Source organism: Diabrotica virgifera, chromosome 3, assembly GCF_917563875.1.
Source record: "Diabrotica virgifera virgifera chromosome 3, PGI_DIABVI_V3a".
Lineage (NCBI taxonomy): Eukaryota > Metazoa > Arthropoda > Insecta > Coleoptera > Chrysomelidae > Diabrotica > Diabrotica virgifera.
This window is the reverse complement of record NC_065445.1, coordinates 54,633,228-54,654,658: the sequence shown is the minus strand read 5'-3', so window position 1 is coordinate 54,654,658 and position 21,431 is coordinate 54,633,228. Positions and strand designations below refer to the sequence as shown.

General features: G+C 33.7%; 1 protein-coding gene across 5 annotated transcripts in view; it reads right to left on the bottom strand.

The window, feature by feature from the left end:
• Positions 1-9,411: 9,411 nt before the first annotated feature.
• Positions 9,412-21,431, bottom strand: part of LOC114326577 (embryonic polarity protein dorsal) — a 125,777-nt gene continuing 113,757 nt past the window's right edge. For all 5 annotated transcript variants that reach the window (XM_028274978.2, XM_028274979.2, XM_028274977.2 and 2 more), the window contains 2 exons: positions 15,876-16,111; positions 9,412-14,019 (listed from right to left, as the gene is read on the bottom strand). In XM_028274978.2, coding sequence (XP_028130779.2) covers positions 12,436-14,019; positions 15,876-16,111 — 1,820 coding nt within the window. In that variant the 3' untranslated portion in view covers positions 9,412-12,435. The remainder of the gene's footprint in view (positions 14,020-15,875; positions 16,112-21,431) is intronic.

The following is a 21,431-nucleotide window of genomic DNA, read 5'->3' as shown; positions in this document are numbered from 1 at the left end:
CTTCTCTCGTTAAAAAAATGGTCTGGATGGCGGTGTCAATTTTACGCAAAAGATGTAGGATTTCTCTCTGTGTAGGATTTCTCCAATAGAGGGCAGATAAGTAAATGAGGATTTTGCATTGATGCGCGAATTCCTCATTTTACATTCAGGTTCCTTTCTTCAACACATGGTAATGTAGAGATAACAAGATAACAGTGTAGAAAAAGAATAAAACAAACTATCTATACAAAGTAAAACTATAAAAATACATCAACTATTCAGACGGCCATGCAATCAAACCAAAAATGTTTGTTTATCTGTCTTTGATACTGCAAGCTGTGTACAAAAACAAATTAGTACATAAAACTAAAAAATACTGTGTTATTTAAAATAAAATAATTTGTGGTAACGAACTACATATGAAGTTGTGAAAAAGTTCTAAAGCCATGCACACAATGGACACTTCAACATAACGGTACCTTTGAAACTTCTCCTTGACAGCTGAAATATATTTTTTAAATGGGGGAGGTACCGAAGTTCTTTTCGAGATCGCAATTTTACTATTTTTTAGAACAAACATTTTATTTTTAAGTATTAATCCGACCACAGCTGCTATACATTTTAAATACAATCCTTTTAGCCATTTTCCTTATATTCACTTGTTTCAGTTCGTTCAGTGGTAGTCAGTCATATCCCACATATGACTGACCCAATTTCATGTTCTTAGTAGATTCATAGAACATACTTTTCAGAAAAAGTATATGCTGAGTATATACTACATTACAGTACTTAAACGTTCTATTTATATGCTTAGAATGTACTACCGCACTTCTTTTCAGTATATATGTACCAAGAATATACTTTTTAGAATATTCCAAGGAAGTGCTATAAACCTTCTATTTATATACTTAGAATATACGACTGCACATCTTTTTAAGATACATTCTGTTTAAGATATTTTAAAAGTACATACGTACAAGTATGTGTTAAGCACATACTTTTAAAGTATATTCGATGAAGGTATATTCCAAGAATGTACTTTTACGAATATTCTGAGATACTACGTACACGAATGTGCTCAGTATATTCGGTACAAGAATATTCTTTAAAGTATATGCAAAGAACATGAAATTTAGAATGATTTTTTATGGTACATGCTACGCTTGTACTACGCATGTACTAAAAAGAATATACTCTGTCGAATGTTGGTAGTACATGCTTTGAACATGATGCGAACATCATTGTTATGTGGGATATACACCCTCTGAAGATCTCTAATGAAAGTGAAACATACGTAAGAGCGTTTATGGCGCTCTCTGAACGAACTGAAATATAAGGCGTCTCTTAATTTCGTTTTACAGCGAACTAAAATTCTAACAATTTAATAAAACGACACTACCGATGAATCACTAAACAAATATTATACAGGGCAATGTTTTAGTATTATTCAAAACCACTTAGTATCTTGTGAAATTCTGAAAATTGGCTAAAGGGTATTAAATTTAAATAATTAGTTAAATACTGCCAAGTTGACAAATAACAACCTAAGTAAAACTATGGTAACCACAATTACGTTACGACTATTGCTGGTAAACGTACTTATTTGAAAACTAATTAATTCAAAATTCATTCAAATTTTTTGCATATAAAGAATATTTAGTCGGACATTAAACGTTGAAGGAACCACGGGTATTATGGATAATAACGCTTTCGGTCAACGTATATCAAACATACCATTGACATCCTTATAATACCCTTGGTACCAAAATAACTATTTAATTCCTTATTCGTCTAATTTGTGAAAATTCTTATTAGAACATACAGGGTGTAATTTTTTCTATGAACAAAACAAACATTTTTTTTAAATCGGACCTTTTTTAGTTTGAATAAATCTGTTGATTAGGTGGAGTAGCGTAACGTTTGACCAAAACATGAGAAACATCGAACTTACTGTAGAAGTGTAGAAAATTAATGACGAATAGAAATTTCAGACAAAATTCACAACTCGCCCTATATATTACATATTAAGCAAAGGGAGCAGACACTTTGTAACAGTCATTTGTTATTCCCCATCTCCATAGTGTCCTCCATACGACGAAGGAGTTTGTACAGTTCCTCATGCCTCACCCTGTATGTTAGCCCAGAAATAGACGAGTCACTCTGCAGCGTGACTCTGTGCCGCCACAAAGTGGCTTTAGTCTAAGAACTAGTGAACCCTCCGACTAACGGTCGTCCTGTAAGGCTAGAAATTTTTCTAGTGATAATTCATTGCACACCAAGGCTAAAAACCATGACGTGGCAGGCATCAGCGGTGCACGTGTACCTACCAAGTGAATGGAAAAGTGCAAATTTAGGGGGTAAAATAAACTTTCTCCTGTAAGGTTTAAATTTAAGTATGTGTTTGAGTAAGTCATTTAGAAGAAATGTGTACAATGACAGGCGATTCTGAAGAGCACAAGACCTTGCTAGGCGAGGGGAAAGATTAGGGGTTTTTCCTAAAATTATTCTTTTTGCATCGAACACATTTTTTTAGGTTTTTTGAATCATTCCAAACAGAAAAGGTCTCTAGTGATTTTTCTCATAAGTTAATAGTTTTTGTTATATAAGCGATTGAAAATTTTGAAAATTGCCAAATCGGCCATTTTTAACCCTAAATCCAACATTTATCTAAAAATTTCAATGTTGCCAAGGTACGTAGATATTCTTTAAACATTGGTTGATGGAATCCCGAAGAGTTTTTTGCAATAAAGTATCGAAAACCCCTTTGTTTTTTAATTGCTAATCAAGCGGGCGCGACACTGTAGTATAAGTGAGGACGTTTGAGTTTGCATACATTCATTAACTCGAGAATGGGCAAATTTCAAGAGAAATCCTCAGACAGGTCGATTTTTATTTTTGAATTAGAACTTTTTGGCATATATATAATACTAGTGACGTCATCCATCTGGGCGTGATGACGTAATCGATGATTTTTTTAAATAAGAGTAGGGGTTGTGTGATATCTCATTTGAAAGGTTATTTAATTCTCTATTCAGTAATATAAACATTAACATAATTATTTATACAGGGTGTACAAAAAAATTTTTTCTTCTATTTGTCAAATTTAATCAAAGTTAATTTAATAAAAAAAATTTTTTGTACACCCTGTATAAATAATTATGTTAATGTTTATATTAGTGAATAAAGAATTAAATAACCTTTCAAATCAGCTATCACACAACCCCTACTCTCATTTAAAAAAATCATCGATTACGTCATCATGCTCAGATGGATGACGTCACTAGTATTATATATATGCCAAAAAGTCTTAATTTAAAAATAAAAATCGACCTATCTGAGGATTGCTCTTGAAATTTGCCCATTCTCGAGATAATGAATTTATGCCAACTCAAACGTCCTCACTTATACTACAGTGTCGCGCCCGCTTGATTAGCAATTAAAAAACAAAGGCGTTTCCGATATTGTATTGCAAAAAACTCTTTGGGATTTCATCAATCAATGTTTAAAGAATATCTACCTACCTTAACAACTTTAAAATTTTTAGATAAATGTCCGATTTAGGGTTAAAAATGGCCGATTTCGCAATTTTCAAAATTTTCAATCGCTTATATAACAAAAACTATTAACTTAAGAGAAAAATCACTAACGACCTTTTCTGTTTGGAATGATTTAAAAAACCTAAAAAAAATTTGTTCGATGCAAAAATAATAATTTTAGGAAAAACCCCTAATCTTTCCCCTCGCCTGGCAAGGTCTTGTGCTCTTCAGAATCGCCTGTCATTGTACACATTTCTTCTAAATGACTTACTCAAACACATACTTAAATTTAAACCTTACAGGAGAAAGTTTATTTTACCCCCTAAATTTGCACTTTTCGATTCACCTGGTAGATACACGTGCACCGCTGATGCCTGCCAGGTCATGGTTTTTAGCCTTGGTGTGCTATGAATTATCACTAGAAAAATTTCTAGCCTTACAGGACGACCGTTAGTCGGAAGGTTCACTAGCTCTTAGACTACTTAGACAGGCGATTTTGTAGCGCCAACGATTTTGTAGTGGACGCCACTAGCAGTGGCTGGCCACTGTCGCTCGTCTGGAATGGCACGTTTAATTTACATAAAAATTTACGGCTAATGATCGGAAGCTACTTTGTGGCGCCACGGCGTAGCGCTGTAGTGTGGTTCGTCTGTTTCTGGGCTTATGCTCTATTTAATAGTTATAATGTAAGTAACCAGCTAATATTTAAAATATTGCGATTTCGAAAATACCACTTTTGAAAACTCGACAAAAACACAAGTGGATATAAAATTCGTATATTTTTGTTCAATATTATAAAAGCAAATACAAATGTATAAAGCTTCACAAAACCTAACAGTCTAATTAGAAAACTCTCCAATTTCAACACACGTTTAAATATTTCCATAAAATAGACAACCTTCTTGAAATGTTACTAAGTACGAGTAGCAACAAAAGAAAAACACGATTATCTAATACTTAAACTAGAAAGAAACGAACTTGTATATTTCATTTACAAAAACAGATAAATAAACAATCATAACAATCACAAAATGTAACAAAAAATTTTAACAAATTTCTGCTACAATAACACAAATAATAGCACCATTAGAATTATGTAGTTGTAATAATTAGTTCACACAGTATTGTACAAAATATTTGCTAGTATGTAATCAAGGCTACTAAAAATTTCAGCCAGTGACATATTTTAGAGTTATGCCTTCCAAACGCGGGATTAGTGATTAAAATCGATTGGACGGTTTAGAAGTTATCGAGCTCCAAAATTATAATCCACTTAACCATTATCACCGAAATGGTCTAGTGGTTACGATGCTAAACTTGATCGGCAATCCCCGTTCATATGTCAGCCATTCCAATATTACTTTTTCAATCTATTCTGAATAGAAAAATATCTAGTGTTCATAATATGGACACAAAAAAATTATATTTAAAAAAAAATGGGATGACTAGGATATGAAATTGAATTGTCCGATCACAAGTGTAGTGTCATACTCATTAGACCATTTCGGCGATAATGGTTTAGTGATTTATAATGCTTAACGTGTAATCGAGAAACATTACATTTACGTTCATACATTTAATTTATAAAAAGCTTTGAAAAACTCCTGATACAAGAATATAAAACCGCTAAGCGCGGTGAAAATGAGTGGCGCAAACAATATTCCAGCTACAAAAGAGCTGATATGAATATTACGTGGCGCAAGAATGTATTTTCATTTTGATGGAAAATAAAACTCTAGTTTTATTTTGAAAGATTTTTCCATAATCTTTGCTAAATTTGAAGTAAAACGTGCCACAAAAGAGCCTCAAATTGCAAAATTGATCAAAGGTACTTACTCTTTTATGGCATGTTTTACTTCAAATTTAGCAAACATATTATGGAAAAATTTTTCAAAATAAAACTATAGGTTTATTTTTCATAAAAATATAAATATATTTTTGCGCCACATAATATTCATATTTTAGGTCTTTTGCAGCTGGAATATTGTATGTGCCACTCATTTTTACCGCCTTTAGCGTTTTTTATTCTTGTCTATATTATTCTAGCTGTCGCAGTTTATATGCAAATGTATTTTTCTCGGTAGTTGAAACTGAAAATTTAAATTTTTTTTCTAATTTTACCCACATGTTAAATACGTCTCCGTGATCAGTTTTTCTAAATCCGTTTTGACAGTTTTGGTCAGTCCGATTACAGTTACAGTCCGTCCAACTGGACGGACAAGCCGACAAACGAATCGTACAAAACTAAAAGATATAATTTTTTTAAATTTATATTTCGATCCAAATATATGATACAGTGAGGTAAAACTTAGATCAGACAGATGGTAGAACATTTTGATATTAATACAGCTCCCGGACCGAACCATGGCCTGTAAGAGAAATCCTGTCTGCGTAAAGTTTAGGTGGGTGTACGGCCGACGACAGTGTTTGTCATCGGCCATGGTTCGCTCCGGAATCTGTACAATATTTAAGAAATTCCGTAGTGTGAAGAAGTACATGCATCTACTTCTACTACAACCTATTATTGTGTCATTGGCCAAAACTTCTAATAGTTTATAAAGTTATTATTAAATGTCTTATAGAAACGATTTGTAGTTATAACAAGAAGAAATAGCTACCAATTTAACTAATAGCTTACGAAAGTAATTAATACTATATAATTATGTAACACGCCTATCCCTATAATAATTCGGTACAGAATAATTGGTAAATACTGGTGTATAAGATTAATATTAGATGTAACAGGTCCAGTTAATCATTATCTTATCTAAACTATAACGAAGAAAAACAATAAGTAATGCAACAACAAGATCCAAAAGAAAAAGCACTTACACAGTGGTTTACATGTGGTGATTATTCAAAAACTTACACCGGTCAAACGGATATAACCCTTAACAAAGGTATAGCAGGGCTTACAATAATAGAAAAACAGATTCTACGTTCGCACTTCACCTTTTAGATCATAATCATTCTTTTAATGACCGATTTTAAATCATAAATATTCAAAATAAAGACAAGCTATCCTTATTAGAATTTATGGAAATTAAGAAATAAAAAAATACAGACGAATGGCCAAGCTCCCCCTCCTCAACTTATTCAGTTAAATACATGTGTAGACGCATAGTAAAAACATGTCACTTGAGAAAGGCACATTGAAGAAAGACATTTATAATAAATTTTTGTGGAAGTACCGAAAATATAAGTTTTCAATGTTCTATTGTTAGATAATATGTAATGCAACTATAAAAATAACAAGAGCTATGCTTGGTTAGATTCTTTTGGGTCAAATATGTAGTTATTATAGTAGTGGGGCACAATCCACAAGTGGAAACCAAAAATAGTCTAATAACAACACTGAACATTGAACATCTCAATATGACAGTAGATTGTCAGGAATCACCAGGCAAGCCAAAACTGTAATAAAATCCACCATGTGCACTATCAAAATATGTATAACTCAAAAGTGATAAAGAAACCCTGCTTTGGTTGGATATTATTTTATTTAATTGATGCAATTTAATAAGGATACATTAAGAGAAACTGGATTAAAGCCAGGATTCGCGAGGGAAGGCGAAGCAAAGATAATATATAAAATAGCCAAACAGAGAGCAAAGAAAGCAAGAGATTTTAATCAGATTAGATGTATTCGAAATGAAAATAGTAAATTAGTATGAAAATAATAAAATACTAATTCACGAAAAGGATGTCAAAAAGACATGGAGAAAGTATTTTGACAGTTTATTAAATCTCACAATAAAACACTGAAAAACGTTTGTTTTCTCTACTTCCACAAAATTTATTACAACTATGTTATTACTACAGCTGTTTCGGCAAAGTGCCTTTCTCAAGACTTGCCGAAACAGCTGTAGTAATAACATAGTTGTAATAAATTTTGTGGAAGTAGAGAAAACAAACGTTTTTCAGTGTTTTATTGTGAGGTAAAATGAACTTCCATCAAGTAACGGTCGAATCCATCAATTAGTTTATTAAATGAAGAATTTGACAGACAGCCTGTGGAGTTAACGGAGACAGTAACAGCAATGGCTACCAGAATAACAAACGACGAAGTGGCTCAAGAGCTTCAGAAAATAAAGAAAGGAAAAGCAGTCGGACCAGATGACATTCCTGGGGAAGTATGGAGAGCATTGGGAGAGACAGGAATAAGTTGGCTAGCAGGTCTATTTAATAGAATTATGGAAGTTGGACAAATGCCAGACGAATGGAGAAGCAGTATATTACTACCTGTCTACAAAAACAAGGGAGACATACAACAATGTACAAACTACAGGGCTATAAAAATACTTAGCAAACTACTTGGCCACCGGAGCGAACCATGTCCGATGACAAACGCTGTCAAATGTGCTGTTACAGAAGGATGCTTAGAATAGCATGGACACAGAAGAAAACGAACACGGAAATATTGCGAGCAATGGACAAAGAATACGAAATAATAAGCACAATAAAAATAAGAAAATGGTGAAAGGGTTGCCAATGCGAGTCCATTATACAATTGGATATAGGAATTGAGTCAATACTCGCAATCTTAAGTTTGTATTTTAATAGTTGTTACATAATCATGGGGCAACCGGTTTCGAGTCTTACAATTTATGACTCATCTTCAGGCCCAGTACATAAAGTCTTCACAATACAAACTACAAGCTAAAATCACAAAAAGAGACAAACATGTACATATACATACTCGTACATATATAAAAAACATAAAAAACAACTATGTCTTGGTTTAAATTACATACAATAAAGCCAAACAACTGTATAGTCTATATAGTCAACTTAATAGTCTATAGAGTGTATACTGAGACATTTTGCCATTGGAAGTGACCAATCTGATGAAAATATTTTCATTGATCAGATTGGTCTCAGTATACACTCTATAGACTATTAAGTTCAATACTATACAGTTGTTTGGCTTTATTGTATGTAATGTAAACCAAGACATAGTTGTTTTTTATGTTTTTATAAATATATGTATATTATGTACATGTTTGTCTCTTTTTGTGATTTTAGCTTGTAGTTTATATTGTGAAGACTTTATGTACTGGGCCTGAAGATGAGTCATAAATTGTAAGACTCGAAACCGGTTACCCCATGATTATGTAACAACTATTAAAATACAAACTTAAGATTGCGAGTATTGGCTCAATTCCTATATCCAATTGAAAAATAAGAAAGTTACAATATCTGGGACAAGTAATGATGGTACACCGATACGAAATAATAATATTGATAATACAGCGAAAAATAAGAGGGGGAAGGAGAAAGGAGGAAGGACTGATTTAAACGCAGTTCCATAGAACTCTTCAGAGCAGCAGTAGATAGAGTCAATATAGTAATGATAATAGTCAATCTCCTATTGGGAGACGGCACTTAACGAATAAAGAGTGTCCTATAGAAGAAGAAAAAGACTATTATTAACGATTTCTTCGTTTGATCCCTCTGGCAATCTCCTTGTTTGAAAATAATAAACACTTTATTGTTACAGTTACAGTACAGTTGAACAAAAAAAAAGAAGAAATAATTGGTTATAATAAAATTTTGTGATGTGTCCCAAATTTTACACATGTTTAGGCCCGTAACAACAACTATGATCTTTGGTTGACATGTCATTTAATTAACAGTTTTTACCAATCATTCTGTACAACAACCAACAGAAGCATCATTTCCAAGACCCCACTAACACATTTACAAAAAGTTTTATATAAAGTGATATAAAATCGTAATAAATATCTCATCAAAAAGCTGTATATGCACAGTAAAAAAATGTATATCCCACCACCAAGAAAATATGAGATAAAAAATATAAACTTACGGTCTCCCTGTAATTGCCTAACTAACTCATCCGGCATTTTTGGTCTCTTTCTACTGTGTGGTTCTAAAAATATTAAATTTTACGTGAAAAATCAATATTAAACTAAAAAAACCGATAACAGTGGATAAATTAAAAAGTGTAACAAGTTTATTTATTAAAAAATCATTTTAAGTTTTGTAAAATATATTTCATTGAAATTAATCCTAATTTTATGTTTTCTAATTTATTTTGTTTTTTTTTAAATAGTAGGCGTATGGAAGATAAATTCAAGATTATGCAATGAGAGAATCATTTCTTACCCCATCTGTCAGAAAATGATTTACAACGTATGCTTCACCAATTTAATATAACCGTCAGAAAATTTAACCTATTAATTTCTCCAACAAAGACAAAATGCATGGTTATAACATCAAACACAATTAGATGTAAATTAGAGCTGGAAGGTAAGATAATAGAACAAGTGATGAAGTTAAATAATCTATACTAAAATCATAATAAAGATGCACTAGAAATAAACAAACCAAGACCCGTTGAATGTTACGAGGAGCACTCCTGAATCATGATTTACAATGTATTAACTTTGTTATAAGGACGGGAAGAGAGGAGAAAAGATAAGATATCAGAAGAAGTAAAAAGGTTTTATAAAAAACTATACACCTCAAAGAAAGACGCAAATCTCAACACTCAGGAATATATCAAGAAAACCATCACAAATATAAACTCAGAAACATTACCAAAAATAGAAAATTATGAAATAGAAGCAACACTATCACAATTAAAGAACAACAAAGCACCGGGACCAGATGGAATCCTTGCTGAAATGTCGAAAGAAGGGAAAGAAGAAATCTTACAAACATTAAGAAATCTATTTAATCAGTGTTTACATAAAGGAGAAATACCCGACGAATGGAACGAAAGTCTTACAATCCTGCTATTTAAAAAAGGCGACAGAAAGGACATAAAAAATTACAGAGCCATCTCAATGCTGTCGCAAACGTATAAACTATTCATGAGGATTATCAACAACAGGCTAACACACAAATTGGACTCATATCAACCAGTAGAGCAGGCAGGATTCCGAAAGCGATATAGCACCACTGACCATCTTCTAACAATTAGGACACTAATAGAGAAAGCTAACGAATACCATATAGATCTGCACTTAGCGTTCGTTGACTACGAAAAAGCATTTGACAGCGTGGAAATGTGGGCAATAGAAAAAGCTATAAACAACTGTAGAATATATTGCAGATACAGAATGCTAATACATAATATATATAAGAAAGCAACAATGACAGTACAATTGGAAGAAACCACAAAACCTATACCAATTAACAGAGGAGTGCGACAGGGAGATGTTATTTCTCCTAAACTATTTACATTAGCACTGGAAGATGTTTTCAAAACAATGGAATGGACAAACATGGGAATAAACATAAATGAAAAGAAACTAAACCACCTAAGATATTCAGACGATGTAGTAGTAATAGCATCAAGTTTTGAAGAACTACAAACCATGCTAACCGAACTAGCAAATTAATCCGAACAAATAGGTCTAAAAATGAATTTTGCCAAAACAAAAACAATGACAAACACAAAAGATAATAGAAACGTAATACTAAACGACACCACAATATAAGCGACCCCATATTTGGGACAAATAATAAAAGTAAATAAGGAAAACCAAACAGCGGTGGTAAAAAGAAGGGTCAAATTAGCCTGGGCAGGATTTGGGAAATTAAAATGGGTTCTAAAGAATAAAAAAAAATACAACAATACTTAAAAACGAGAGTGTTTGACCAGTGCATACTCCCAATTCTCACATACGCATGCCAAACATGGACCTTGATCAAGGCAAACATGGATAAAATAATGAAGACACAAAGAGATATGGAGAGCAATGTTAGGAGTAAAATTAACAGACAGAAAGCAAAACAACTGGGTAAGAAATAAAACAAAAGTCAAAGACGCAGGACAACATATAGCCAGGCTAAAATGGAGCTTCGCAGGTCAGAACGCTAGACAAACGGACAATAGGTGGAATACCACGATACAACAATGGAGACCATGGACAGGAAAGAGAGCAAGAGGACGACCCCAGATGAGATGGGGAGATGACATTAAAAAGATAGGAGGTACGCACTGGAAACAGAAAGCACTAAACAGAAGCGAATGGAGGAAACTGGGGGAAGCCTATGTTCAAAATTGGACGAATTAAAGGGCAAAAGAAGAAGAACTTTGTAAATCATGATTTGGAATTTACAATGTACCTATATACATTGTTAATCATGATTCGAGAGTGCTCCTATAACACTCAACGTGTCTTGGTTTGTTTATTTCTAGTGCATCTTTATGGTGATTGTAGTATAAGCATCACACTATCTAGCTACGGAAAGTTCGAAACAGAAGTGAAAGATCAAGCAAACAAAGCCGCAGGTTGCCCGAATGACACAATATGGAGAAATAAAAATATCGGAAAAGAAATAAAAGGCAGAATTGACAAAACAGTCATCAGACCAATAATGACATACACGACAGAAGCACGACCTGACACAGAGAGGACAAAAAGATTGCTCGAAAGAGCGGGAATGAAGACCCTTCGAAAAATCGATGGTAAGACACTATGGGACAGAGCTAGAAAGTACAGATATACGATGGAGATGCAAGGTGGAGAACATTAATAAAACTGGGTAAGAAACAGAATGGAGTAGAATGGAATGACCACATAAGCCGAATGACAACAAATATGGTAGTCAGGACAGCGAGAGACGGTTCCCCAATAGGAAGACGATCAGTGGGAAGACCACGAAAACGATGGAACGACAACTTACTAGAGGCATATTGAAAAAACAGACATAGTAATGTCTTTACAAAAAGAAGAAGAAGATATTCTGAAGAAGCCGATGTTTCGGAGAAATAAGTTTTATGTTGTATTGTTGAAAATAAATTCCCACCAAGTAACCGTCAATTTTACACACAGTAAAAATCAGCTATTTAAATTTACGAATGATTTTTTAATAAATAAACACAGTCGATTTAAATAAAAACAAAAAAAAATAAAACTAATCAAGAATTCCCTTCAAAATTTGTCTACTATGTCTTTGAAGCCAGTCTGGCTAGTACTTCAGCATTCGTTAACAACTTTCCCCCCTCCACAGGAGCATAGTAACATGACATCTCATCAAATTCACTTTGAGTGGCATGTGGTGCTATGGCGGTATACAGAGCATAATGCTCAGCCTCCGTCAAATCTAAATTCATGTCTATATCATCTGCAGATATGTCTCTCGTGTCTTTGTTGTTGCCATTACTGTCCGTTAAATTTAGATTACTGCTAGGAGGACTATCCTTAAGCGGTATGCGTATACTGTTTGAAGAATGCGTTGATATGTTTCCTGAGCTCTTACCCAAAAAGCTGTTAACTTGCAAAGATTTTGTACTAGTTAATGTTTTTGTAGAAGGAGAAAGACTCGCTTCTCGGGAGGGATTGGCAGATTGAGTCTTGTTGCCTCTGCGGAACAGTTTGGAAAAGAAACCCCTCTTTTTGGGATTTGGCAATGTTGAATAGTTTGGAGTTGGTGGCAAATGTTTATCTGGAGGTGATAGTTCGGACTGAGACTTTGGTCTCTGTAAATTAAATGAGTTATTTCTGCTTACTGTTATTGTTCTAATACTAGAATTTGATTTATGTAAGTCCGGTTTATCACTTCTAGGTAAACTATTAGTACTGCCTATAAATGTTTCTAGCTTTTTAGTGCGTTTTGGAGGAAGAGGTGGTAGCTTTTCAGCATCGTTTTCTCTTTTATTTGCTAATAATGTATTTGGACTTTTGGGCTTTGGGGGATAAGTTGGTCGTATTTCAATATCAACGGGGTTTTTGAATGCCAATTGAAGACTAGAATAAGTTTTTGCATCATCAAAGGATTCATTGTATGTTAAATCTGTGAGTGCTGGCTTTTCGAAATCAGTTAAAGGTTGGGAGAGTAAGCGGGCTTGTGTGTCTGAATAAATTTCATCTAATTCAGCCACTTGGTTAATGAGCTCGTTAAAGGACTTTTCCTCTACTTTGGCAGGAGTATCTGTCAAAATGCTGTCTTCTTTATTTAACTTTAATTCTGAATAGTCCATTTCGTCAGACGTTATTTGATTGTTATTGGCTTCCACAGTGGGAATCCAAGTTATGGATTCATCTTGAATTATTTCAATATCATTTGCATTTTGATCAAGAGACTTATCAATTAGTATTACTTGGTTATTGATATGAGTATCGTTAGTAGCTATGATAATAGGCTCCGCAGGCAAAACAGATTCTTTCCAGCCTATATCCTTTTCGGAAGCTGCAGATAACTGCCGTTTAGTCACTAACTTCGCGTCGTTCGCTAATATCGAATCGAACAAATCATAATTTCCCTTTTTGGTAAGCGTTCTCCGATATGGCCAATACGACGACCTACCTGGCCAAAGCTTGAAAGGAAGTGCTTCGCTGGTAGCACCATCAGATGGCCTTCTGAGTTGAATAAACACGTCGACGGGATCCGTCACATCCAAAGTTTTATACCGGGGTGTTCGGAACCAAATGGCGTGCTGTTTGTGAACTTGCGACGGCTGAAAGTCCGCGAAAGCTTCCCAGTCACCATTCTCTTCAAAAAATCTCACTTGAATATCTTCTTTTGCTACCTAAAAGTAAAAATAACTTGTTTAATACGTATCATATATTTGTAGAGATATTTAAAAAATAAATAAATAAAATGATCCACATCAAATTCAATTTTATCTTAACATTTCCTATTGGTGTAGAATCCGAAATATGTACAGTTCTAAACCATTTCTAATTATTTACAATATTTTTTGGGAATTAACAACAAATTCATTTTAAAATACGTTCATTTTGACGTTTGGATTTCCGTTTCTCCCACAATCATGACATATTCACCGGGGACTACTTCTTATTGTGTGCCCATCACAGAAACTCTCGAGAAACTCTACGATATGCTTTTTTAAGATCAATAAATACCATATGAGCGTTTGTTTCTTTATTTCTTTGTTTTTAAATCAATTGCCAAAAATTAGGTACATCTGTTGTTGACCTGCATTGCATAAAGCCAAACTGATTATCGGATATATCCAACCGATTTTCCTTTTTTATTTAAGTGTTTGAACTACTTCTTCATTTGTTATTCATCTCCATTAACTCAACTGGTTTTTTGTCAAATTCTTCATTTAATAAACTGTTAAAGTACGATGTCCATCTCTTTTTGGCATCCTTTTGCTTTCTTTGCTCTATATTTGGGTATTTTATATATATTTGTGTCTTTGTGCCACTTTGTGTGAATGAATGTGAAAAGCAGTAGTTTTAAGTACCTAGGATCGGTATTACGGCGTAATGGAGAAATAGATTGAGATGCATGCAGTAGAATTAGGGCTGGATGGATGAAGTGGAAAGAAGCGAGTGGTGTGTTGTGTGACAGAAAAATTCCAATGAAGCTGAAGGGAAAATTCTATAGACCACATAATTCTACACCCATAAGACCGGCTATGATGTACGGAACTGAATGTTGGGCAGTGAAAAAGAAAGAGGAACAACGAATGTTGGGCAGTGAAAAAGAAAGAGGAACAACGAATGCATGTGTTGGAAATGATAATGCTTAGATGGATGAGTGGAGTGACAAAGAAGGATAAAATTAGAAATGAGTATATTAGGGGGAGTCTAGGTGTGGCACCAATTGATACCAAAATGAGAGAGCATAGGTTAAGATGGTTTGGTCATGTTCAACGTCGAGACGTTAATCACCCAATACGAAGAATAGCTGAAGTGCAGATTCCTGGAAGGAGTAGGAGAGGAAGACCAAAGAAGACCTGGGGGAGACGATAAGGCAGGACATGTTGGTAAAGGGGATTAACATTGATATGACCCAAGATAGAATTGTGTCGAGAAATGCAATTAGGGAAACCGACCCTGCATAGGGATAAGGCAAAGAGAATGATGATAATGTGTCTTTGTGCCACTGTATTAAGTTGATCATATAGATTTGTATACGCGTCTGATTTGGCTTTTGCTACTTCTACTTTCGCTTCCTTTTTGGAAGATCTGTGTCAATCAATATAATTTTGAAGATCTGTGTACGACACATTTTCTTGCCACTGTTTATGTGATTTTCTCTTCTCTTTTATTTTTCTTGAACTTAGTTTGACCACCACTTAGTCTCTTTATTCTCAAACTTCTTTCCTGGCGTTTTTCCAGGTATTTCAATAGCATTATCTCTAATGATACTGGCCATCTTCCTCCAATTTATACTAAGACTTCCTTTCATGCTTTAACAAATTCTTTACTTAACTTTTGTGGTGGATGTTAAAAGATGCGTAGAAAGGTCTATTCAGAGCAAGATTGTGGCTTAACCCCATATAAACAGAATTTTACTTAGATATGCCACAAGATCATAGTTTTAGAACCCCTTTGTAATTATTTGTTTGTAATTTGTAATGTATAATAATTAATGTTATTATTATTAGATAAAAAACATGTATTAACAAACCTTTTCACATAGAAGAATAATATCTTTCCTGCCCCCATCTACATAACTGCTACAGTCAGACAATTTTATAATGGTCAAATCTGACATAGCCTTCTTATCGTAAATGGGATCACTGACTACTGGAGGGACTGTTACTGAAAATTTTCCAGGAGTATCACCTTCCAAGAATACTTGAAAACACAGCCTAACTACATTTAAGTCAATCGAAGTCGGTTGATTTCGATGACTAAATCCAGCTAAAACGGTATAAAGATTTGTTAGATTAGGTACAGAACACGTCAAGATATAGTATTTTAAGATACATACTACACTGTTCGAATTAATTGGGACAACCATATTTTTCTGATCTGAGTTAGTATGGGATTACCGGTGATGTCCCGAATCACATCAAACTGGTTATACATACTGTTTAGTATTTGATTAGATATACCCCAATGAAGGAAGCGCTAAAATCGGCAACATTGCTCATGATAATGAGTTGCATTGCCACTGTAGAATGACGAATGACTGAATGGATCGGGGCGAATCTGGTGCATTAGTTGGGCAGCGGGGAAGCAGTGTTGCCATTTATGGTGCGTATATCTAATTGAAAACTAAACAGTCTGTATCTGCCTAGAGGCAGTGTGACTGGTCGACCTTGGCTATAATTTACTCGTTTGAATTTTTTCTGGTTTTTAGAGGGCCAGTACTACCAGTGTCAGTAGTTCAATTATTGTGAATTTTCTGCGTGGACACGGTGGTTATAATATTGCGTTCGTTGCAATACGTGTTACTTTTGCTTGTTGAAAGATGAATATTACTTCTACGAAACGTGCTCAAGTAATCGCTCTTATTGAACATACGTCTACGATTGTGAGATGTAGATAACTATGGTAGTTAATGTGGTAAAATCAAATGTTTTAAGAATTTTAAGAACATTTCAATTTCCAGATTGGAGGCGAAACACGAGTGTTCTGTAAGGGACAAGAATTGGAGGTGGTGACGGCCTACGAGTACCTGGGCATGATAATATCGAACGATGGAAACCTAGATTTAGAAATTGCAAATAGGACAAAGAAGGCTACGAGAATACTTTATGCGATTAATAATACGATACTGGAAAAAGGGAAATCAGACAGGACACAAAAATACATGTATATAATACAATCACAGTACCAACTTTTCTATATGCAATTGAGACATGGGTTAAAAATAAAAGACATAAAAGTGCCATAAATGCAGCAGAAATGAAGCAGATGAGAAAAATAGCTGGAAAGACGAAGCTGGACAGGGAAAGGAACGAAAACATCAGAAAAGTGTAAGACAGGAACCGATAAAGAAAAAAATTGAAAAAGAAAACTGAATTGGTTTGGACATATAACTAGAATGAACGAGAACAGACTAGTAAAGGAGGTGACAGATGCCAAAAGACAGGGGGAAAGAGGAAGGGGCAGACCTAGAAAGAGGAGGATGGAACAAATCCAGGATATCGGGACCAAGAGAGGGAAAAAAGTGCAACAGATGAAGGGAATGGCAGGAGACCGGAAGGCGTGGAAGGAATGGGTAAAAGATGGATATAAAAAGTAAAAGATCTTCTAGGGTATAAGGACAACGAGAAGAAGAAGACAAAGAAGAACATTTCAAGATTCTGATTTTGAAGTGAGTACCTTAACTATACGGAAAAGGCTTCTGAAAGGCAAGAAAAGCAAAAACCAAATTTCTAACACCGACAATAATGAAAAAGCTTAATGGGCCAGAAAATACCGATCATGGACTGTTGACTGGAAAAAGGTGATTTTCAGTGATGAATCATATTTATTTGTGCAGAGATTTAAATCAAGTTTTGTTAGATGAAGTGAAAGTGAATCTCTGCGACAAGATCATAATCCAAAAGGTTTTGGGCTTTTTTCACAACAAATGGCACTAATTTATATTAAAGGCATGCTGAATTCTACCAAATACTTGGAAATATTATGCACAAGGAGTGTTTCATTCATGGAAACACTTGATGGACCATTTGAACATGACTTGGTCCTTTGTCACAATTCGAAATTGGTCCAGACTTTTATGCGGGAAAATAAAGTAGAAGTGCTTGACTGGCCTGATAATTTACCAGACCGAAATCCCATTGAGAACCTATGGCATATTATCAAGAAACGTTTAGCTAAGATGAATTGCACTACAAAAGGAAAAATTATAAGTGCCATACAAAAGTGTGGTTGCACGATTATAAAGTCAAGAACATATTCGCTAGTGGAGTAAGTGTCAATAGACCAGGGCATTTAGCACTAAAAACCTCCGAATAAATCGATTTTTAAATACATACACCCCGATCACCTGGTGCCCAAGTTCACTGTAAGGCATGTTATCTTCTAGAGTTTGGAGAGTTTTGGGGTACCAGGTGCCCCGGGGATCGGATCTGATGGCATATTCTTGTTTAGCAACCCCAAAACCCTCCGAGTAATCTGTTTGCATCAATTTAGTGCCGAAAACCTTTGAAACTCCAGATGTCCTGCCTTAGCAGTGAACCTGGGCACCAGGTGCTCCTGTGACCGGTTTTTATGACAGATTCGTCTTCAGCGACCCCAAAAACCCTCCGAGTAACAAGATCTGGCCCTTAATATGCTTATTTTGACATGTTTATGCACGTTTTGATGCATTTTATGCACTTTAAAATGCAATTATACATTTCCTCCCATTTTTCTATAGCAAAACTTTTTTCCTAACATCATCCTGAACACAATGCAAAACGTTATATTAAAGATATAAATTTATTTCATAAAATGTAATAATTATATTGTAATTGTTCAACATCCGCTAATAACCTTCCATGGTTGATGCGGCTTTATGTAAATAAAAAAAATGCAAAACGTTGTACAGGTGCCGTATTTAAAAACGATTTATTTTGTGCTAAATGCCCTCGTCTACAAGACGTGTTGGAGAGGTCAGGAAGACATACTTCGTACTAATATATTGTCACGGTCCCAGGCCGGCCCTGTCAATTCCGGAAGCTTCTGGCGGCGAACTGTCTGAGACCCTTTCTGTGGGCGAGAGAAACTTGTTTACAATCGGCGTATCTAGAAAGCCATCGATAAACCTTTTTTTATTGCTCTGTAAATAATATTTAGCTTTCGATGTTTCTGGAAACCAGTAGACTAATTGTACATAACTATATAAATAGACATTTTTGGAATTAGAGTGGAGTTGCGAATTTGAAACCGTCGGTGTACTTTGATATGTAACGGGCGCGGAATATTTTTTAATTTATAATTAGATAAATTAGTAGATTTGGTGTAATAAATAAATTAGACATCGTAGTTTGTAAAATAAAAGATATATATTCAGTGTTTTTCATTTGTTTAGAAGTAAGTTATTAAAAATAAATAAAGTCAACTAAAACTAAACATTAGTGCCTAAAAGATCATAGAAAAGTCAGTTTTGTAACAATATACATTTTTCAGTCTACTTATGTTATGATTAAATTGTTTTTTTATTTGTCCCAATTAATTAATTCGAACAGTATAAAAAATATTTAAACAGTCAAAGTCATAAAAATACTATCTCTTGACTTGCCCTACACATTTTTAATAATTTTTATACATTTTTAGTGAACATGGTCGTTCATTACGAACATTTATTAATGCGAACAATTCAATATTTTTTGAATTACTTTATAGTTAGATATATTTTTTTCATTTACATAAGTAATGTAATAACCAAGTGTCAGGTTGATATAGTTTATGGAGTTTTATTAAAATGGGTAAATAGTACTAAGTCATGCATTAAAATCAAAATTTAATGACTCATACCTTTGTCATTTATTATCCACAATTTATTACTTGGGCAAACGCCTACATTACATTTATTTAAAAGTGAATGCCTACATGTGTTAAAAAATTGTTATTGAAAAAACAAAACATCACATAAATACAGACGAAATTTCACCATTTTCCTCGTGAACCTCAAATAACTTTAAAATCTTTTATAACCAAATCAATGATATTTATAGATTCAAATAGAGGATGTTTATTAAATGTCTCACATGTTTTGTTGAAATTTTTCAGATATTTTAAAAGTAAGTAATAGGTACACTCAATTTATCATCCGTAATCGCAAGATATATTCAAACCAAACACAATTTTTGAACCGAAATAAAAATAATCTCAAAAATCTGTATTTATAAGAAAATTAAGAAAACAAGCGTGGCCCAAATTAATTAACAAGACGGAATTTATACAGTGCTCTTCAGACAGAACTATCCACCTTAAATAACTTTTAAACCACTGATTTTTAGGAAAAGCGCAAAAACACGTTAAATAATAATTGAATTGGGAGACCTTATGCCATATTTAAGCTTGCTGGGACAGGAACCCTCTCACCCCCGTACCATCCCTTTATTTTTTTTAATTACTCCCATCTTTTTTTATTTGATATTTGTCTTCTCGTTGTACTGATTTAAAAAATGTATAACATATGATGCTTATAGTGATTAGTTTATGAGAAAAATAAATACAAAAGCAAGAAAACTGGATTGGAAAAAAATATTTTTTAACAATTTTATTACAAACATTTAAAATAAACCTTTCACTACCAAAAATGTTTACAATAAAATTGTTCAAAATGACTGCCATTTACCTCCATATATTAGTATATAGCTAATAAATGGCAGACATTTTGAACAATAAATTATTACTGTATAAATTTTTGGCAGCGAAATGTTCATTCTAAATGTTTGTAATAAAACTGTTAAAAAAATAATTTTTTTTCAATCCAGTTTTCTTGCTTTTGTATTTATTTTTCTATAAAAATATGAAGTAATCACTATAGCATCTTGTGTTTGAAATTAGTACAACTAAGATCTAGTACTTGAAATCATTTTTGAAATCAGTACAATGAGGAGAATCTAAATATAAAAAAAAGGGTGGTAGTAATTTAAAAAAATTTAAGGGATGGTACGGGGGGTGAGAGGGTGCCTTTTCCAGCAAGCTTAAATATGGCTAATGTCTCTCCCTAATTATGTATTATTTGACGTGCTTTTGCGCTTTCCCTAAAAATCAGTGGTTCAAAGGTTATTTTTTAAGGTGGATAGTTTTATCTGAAGAGCACTGTATATAAAAGCTAATCTGGAAATCATATGATCCAAATATTTTTTAGAATGAGGGTTATAATTTGGTGCTTAAAATGTCACAAAAATTTCAAAGCGATTCATTCAATTGTTTAAATTTTATTCAAATTGTTTATATTGATTATTATCTGATCATATTTATATTTTCCCCCATTGGACGTTGGATGTTCATGATATTCAACGAAATAGTAACCCCAGAAATATTCAGAGGTGTATAGAAAATTGATTATTTCAAGCCCCAATCAGTTTTCTATTCAAGAATGATTCCATATATATAAAGTCGTCGAACAACAAGCTATCGAACTTCGAAGTTTTTGAACCAACGTGACCGGAAATAAAACCAGAAGTCGATATTTGAATTCTTCGTGTAACTTTGCGTCGATTGAAATACATTATAATATAAATATGTACTATTTCTGCGACTGTAATGTGGCACTTCCGGTCTCGTCTTG